The 6,000-nt window shown below is 34.8% G+C and overlaps 1 protein-coding gene across 1 annotated transcript; it reads right to left on the reverse strand.

The window, feature by feature from the left end:
- Positions 1 to 5,144: 5,144 nt before the first annotated feature.
- LOC107940768 (protein transport protein Sec61 subunit beta) lies at positions 5,145 to 5,608 on the reverse strand. Its single transcript, XM_016874218.2, has one exon. It carries the CDS (start codon positions 5,590 to 5,592, stop codon positions 5,347 to 5,349), a length of 246 nt encoding a protein of 81 aa, XP_016729707.1. The 5' UTR covers positions 5,593 to 5,608; the 3' UTR covers positions 5,145 to 5,346.
- Between the last annotated feature and the right edge of the window lie 392 nt (positions 5,609 to 6,000).

Below are 6,000 nucleotides of genomic sequence, written 5' to 3' on the forward strand. Positions count from 1 at the left end.
ATGGGTAAGGAATTTGCAAATTGAAGTTCTGTGAACACTGTGTTTTTGGAAAGCAAAAGAGAGTTGGATTCACCAAAGGAATCCATAACACGAAGGGAACATTAGAGTATATTCATTCTGATCTGTGTGGGTCATCCAAAGTGCCTTCGAGAGGTGAAGCTAATTACATGCTAACTTTTATTGATGATTTTTCCAGAAAAGTTTGGGCGTTCTTCCTAAAGTAGAAAAGTGATGTGTTTTCCACATTTAAGTCTTGAAAAACTATGCTTGAAAAATAGACGGGAAAACAAATATAGTACCTCCACACAGACAATGGCTTAGAGTTCTGTTCTGATGAGTTTAATAAACTATGCAAGTTAGGAAGGATCGTGAGACATTTAACAGTTCGTCTTACTTCACAGCAAAACGGGGTTGCAGAACAAATGAACAGAATGATCATAGAGAAGGTTCGATGTATGTTGTCAAATGCCAACTTACCAAAGTTATTTTGGGCTGAAGCAGCCTCTACTTTTTGATCAACCGATCTCTACTCGTTGCCATTGAGAAAAGACTCCACACGAAGTATGGTTTGGTAATCCTGTTGACTATTCTGATTTAAAGATCTTTGGGTGTCCTGCGTATGCTCATGTTGATAATGAAAAATTAGAACCAAGATCCATTAAATGTGTTTTTCTTGGCTATAAAGCTGGTATAAAAGGGTATAAGTTATGGTGTCCTGAAAATAGAAAAGTTGTGATTAGTAGAGATGTTGTTTTTGATGAAACGACTATGCTACCTAACTTATCTCTTAAAGGTTCTTCCAATAAAGAAAATCAAAAGCAGGTGGAACATCAGATTAATCTAGAATCTACAACAGAGTCGACTCCTCAAGCCAGTACAAAAATTTAGAATAGAGTTACTTCTTCACCACAATACTCTATCGCCAAAAACAGAACTAGAAAAGAAATTAAACCTCCAAAAAAGTATGTCGAGGCTGATCTAGTTACTTATACTTTAAATATGGCTGAAGATATTGATGCAAACCAATAGCCATCTAATTATTCTGAGGCTATTAGTTGTAAAGACTCAGAAAAGTGGATGTTTGCTATGTAAAAGAAGATGAAATCACTTCACAAAAACAAAACATGGGATCTTGTGAAACTTCCTAAAGGTAAAAAGGTTATTCGTTGTAAATGGGTGTTTAAAAAGAAAAAGATGACTCCAAGGGTTGAAGAACCCAGATATAAAGCAAGGCTTGTTGCAAAAGGTTACAGTCAAATTCCAAGAGTGGACTTCACAGATGTGTTCTCTCCAGTTGTGAAGCATAGTTCGATTCAAGCTTTGCTTGGTATTATGGCCATGCATGATTTAGAGCTTAAGCAGTTAGATGTAAAAACTACATGTTTGCATGGAGAACTTGATGAAGATATTTACATACAACTAAAGGGTTTTACAGTCTTAAAAAAAGAAGACTATGTTTACTTGCTGAAAAAGTCTTTTTACGGTTTGAAACAATCACCAAGACAGTGGTACAAGAGGTTTGATTCCTTTATGACTTCTCATGATTTCAAAAAAAGTAGCTTTGACAGTTGTTTTACTTTAAGAAAAATGGTGATGGTTCTTTTGTGTATCTACTCCTTTATGTTAATGACATGTTGATAACATTGAAAGATAAAGGAGAGATAAGAAAGGTCAAAGCCCAACTAAGTGAAGAATTTGATATGAAAGATTTGGGACTAGTAAAGAAGATACTTGGTATGAAGATTCTCAAATATAGAAAAGCAAGTAAATTGTACCTAATTCAGAAAGGGTACATTTAGAAAGTTCTTTACAGGTTCAATATGCAGAGTGCTAAGTCTGTTAGTACTCCTTTAGCAGCCATTTCAAACTTTCATCGGCTTTGTCTCCACAATCAGATGATGAGATTGAGTACATGTCACATGTTCCATACTTTAGTGTAGTGATATCTCTCATGTATACTATGGTTTGTTCACGTCCAGATTCATCATATGCAGTCAGTGCAGTTAGCATAGATATGGCGAATCCCGGTAAAGAACATTGGATAGCAGTTCAATCAATTTTAAGGTACTTACAAGGTACTATTGATGTTTGCTTACAGTTTGGAAGAACTAGAGATGGAATCATTGGGTATGTTGATGCTAATTTTCTTGGAGACCTTAATAGAAGAAGATCTCTTACAGGTTATGTATTTACAATTGGAGGTTGTGCAATCAGTTGGAAAGCCACTTTGCAAACTATAGTTGCTTTGTCTACCACTGAACCTGAGTACACGGCGATTACTGAGGCTTGTAAAGAAGCTATTTGGTTGAAGGGACTCTTTAGTAAACTCAATGAAGATCTTCAAATCAATACAGTATTTTGTGACAATCAGAATGCCATCTTCCTTACAAAAGATCAAATGTTTCATGAGAGAACAAAACACATTGATTTCGATATCATTTTGTTCGTGATATTATTGCTCGTGGTGATATTGTTGTGAGTAAAATTAGTACTCATGAAAATCCTACAGATATGATGAGTAAGTCACTTCTTATAACCAAGTTTGAGCATTTCTTAGACTTGGTTGGTGTTCATTGTTGAAGTTAAACCCTTAAGGGGTTTTATGGAAGAGGTGGAGAACTTTTTCGTTAAGAGTTCGCGATGAAGAACTTGTTCATTGAGAATTCGTGTCAAGGTGGAGATTGTTAGAATTAAGTGACCTGAATCCTTATTTAAATAAAATACAGTGGTAAAATAAAATAAAAGTAAAATCCCTATATAACTACACTTCTTTTATTTTATTTTAGAATAAGGTTTTCTAAACCTTATTAAACTCCATTTATTTGATATTGATTAGAATAAGGTGTTTCAATCTTACTACAATCCTATTAGAATATAGTTTTACAAGCCTATAAATAAACATAATCTACTCCTCTTGTAATTATTTTGACGACATAGTGAATTTTCTTCTCCTCTGCCCGTGGTTTTTTTTCCCGAAAGGGTTTCCATGTAAAATCTATGTGTTCTTTATTTTTATTTATCTTTTCTTTGCGATATATTATCATTACCGACATTCTATTTTTACATGTACATTTCGAACACTTTGGTAGTATTTTGAATTCTGACTTGTTGGCTTAGCAAGATTATAGGGACCCTTTCAAAGTTCTTAAGCAAAGAGGTCGAAGGACTGTGGGCAATTCGACAAGTAGTGTGAATCAAGAGGATTCCAATTGAAGCAAGTCAAAATTGGGACCAGTTAGAGCGGAGACTTCTTGCCAACGAAATGTACCAACGAGTATAATGGTTCAAATTAAGAGGTGACGAAAGCCAATGAGAAGGTTCTGAAGGAAGGGACAACCCGATTGCAAGACTAGTCGAGAATGAGCCAAGTCGACAAGAGAGTTCCAAGGCGAATCAAGTCAGTGTCATTCTAAAGGCGCAACGAGGGTGTTGCAAGAATGGATAAGGGAGAATGTCACGAGCCAAAGTGCAAAGCTCGTGACCATCGCACCAAGTGCATCCCATTGAGGTTTATCAATTATATGGGGTTCATTTAGCCTACAAGAACTGGCCCGATTCAAAGAGTTGTTGGAGAAGCCTGTCAGATTGAAGTCTGGGTGGTCCAATGATGTAGATTTAGAAAGATAGGCTACCTTGGTAAATATGGGAACTAATCTTAGAAGATTTAGGTGAATCATATCTCATAAGATTAAATTGGATTTGATTATGTAAATTGATTACGTAATCTTGTAAATCCCTAGATTTAAGGGATGGATTAATCTCGTCCGTCGATGTAACTTGATCTAGACCGTTGGTTTTGGGAGAGCTCAATTATAAATAGAAAGCCTCCCTCTCACTTGTAAATCATTCATTGTATCTTGAATTATTAAAAGTAATAGAATTTTTTGAGAGCATTTATTCAAACACCTCTAGTGGATTATTTTCTGTGGCTTTCTGTTCTTTTGTGCTTTCTTTTGGCTAGAGTTGTTTCCGCTATATAAATTGGTGTCTTGGAGGAATTCTAGTTGAATCCTCACTTTGTGGTGGTTAGGTTGACTTAAGCATATTTGATAGAAAGGATCGCCTAAGGCCGTACAGAACGTGAGACTAAAGTTCTAGCCCCGTAACACTAGAACCTCCAATCTGCCAACACAACATCCATACTAAGCTCGAAACAATAGCACGACTTGGCCATTAACCGGTGCCATCTTCTTTAGTTCAACTTCCAATTCCATAGGATGATTAGGTGGCAATTCAAAGATTCATATTTTAACACTATCTTTAACCAAAGTGCTTGAATTCTTGACGCATTCCTTAGTCCTTTGCAATTAAGGTTCATGCATTTCCTACTTGTACGAAGAAGCATGATACAAGTAGTTACTGTGGCAGAAGAGAAACCCAATCCAATAGATCCATATATCAATGGAGTTCTTATAATTTCCTCTTTAACCAAATAAAAGGCAGCTCCAATAAATTTAATCAATTTCAATTGCAAACAACAAAAATCTACAAACAACAATCACAACAATTAAATCCACGGTTTGAGCTCGAGCATTTAAGGCTGAAGTCTAGATCGAGCTGTTTATAATATATTATATTATATTTATATATTATTTAATTTATAACACAAAAAAAATTAAATCAATAATAATATATAATATTATAATGTAAATATTAAAAATGGTTAAAATGCTTATAATAAAATATTAATAAATGAAATATATATAATTATTAAATATTAAATTAAAAATAATATAAATATTTTTTAAAAAACAAGTAGAGCTAAAATGGGTTAATGTTAGCCATTTACAAATATGAGCTAATTTTGACAAGATTTTAAACCTTTCGAAGCTTGAACAAACATAAAATGAAGGTTTGTGTAATGCTTAAGCTTGGCCAAACTAGCTCATGAAGAAGAGTCTTTAACCTTCTGGTGTTATTTTTCTTTAGAATAATGACATATTTGACTTTTGTACCTAATCAATTTTTAATTTAACATTTGTATTTTTTATATATATATAATTTAATTTGGTACCTAACCCTAATGATTCAAAATATTTGACTACATGGTAGGATTGATACCTAAGGTTGGAATATCCTTGTATCATGTTCAAATATTAGTCAAAATAAATGCTGAATACAAATAATTCAAGATAAAGGAAGAGTAGAAATAACATAGTCTAAAACCTAACATTATATGAAATTGAGTTTGCACCATCTTCCTCAAACAAGTAGAACAATGTAAACAAAATTGCACCTTTGACAATAGACTTGTTTTTAATAATAAAAAGAAACAGTTTTGCTTTGCAACTCAGACTCCTAAATAAATCCTGTTGATATTTTCTTTTTCTGGCCGACAAATTCCTTTCAAGCCTCTCTACGAACAAAATACAGCTTGCCCATAACATGTAGAACGGCAACAAAAGCAATGAAACCGATGCTCATGACAAGCACAACATTCGGCGAGATCTTGAGACCTGGTGCATCATCCGTGTAAAATTGAAGCATGGTCCCAGCAGCCCCTCCTGAGGCTGCACCACTTGTGGTTCTCCGCCTACGCATGCTTGCGGCTGCTGCTGCACTTCCTCTAGGGGGAGCTGTTCCACCAGCCATTTCCTGTAACAAACAACTTCAAAGGAATTCCAGTAAATACTTCCAGAAAACACAGATATGACAGCTTTTCCAAATGAAATATAGATTCTGTTCCTTTTCACAATTTTTCCAGTCTGATATAACTGCTAACTGTTAGGCTTTATGGATACAACTTCAGGAGACAAATTTCCTCTCCGAGCCATGTATTCAAAGTCTATCCCCAAGAAGCTTCTCCAAAAACATATTAATATGCACTGGTGGCTTAAAAACAAAATTAGGTAAAAGTACAATGGAGGGCCCCTGTATTAGGAGCCAGATTACGTTTTGCTCCCTATACTAAGAGCAAACTAAAAATTTCATCCATTTTTATGATTAAAACCTAGCATGGCTGATAGAACATGTTACACGTGGCGTGCCACATGTACCTCA

The sequence above is a fragment of the Gossypium hirsutum genome, chromosome D07 (assembly GCF_007990345.1).
Source record: "Gossypium hirsutum isolate 1008001.06 chromosome D07, Gossypium_hirsutum_v2.1, whole genome shotgun sequence".
Lineage (NCBI taxonomy): Eukaryota > Viridiplantae > Streptophyta > Magnoliopsida > Malvales > Malvaceae > Gossypium > Gossypium hirsutum.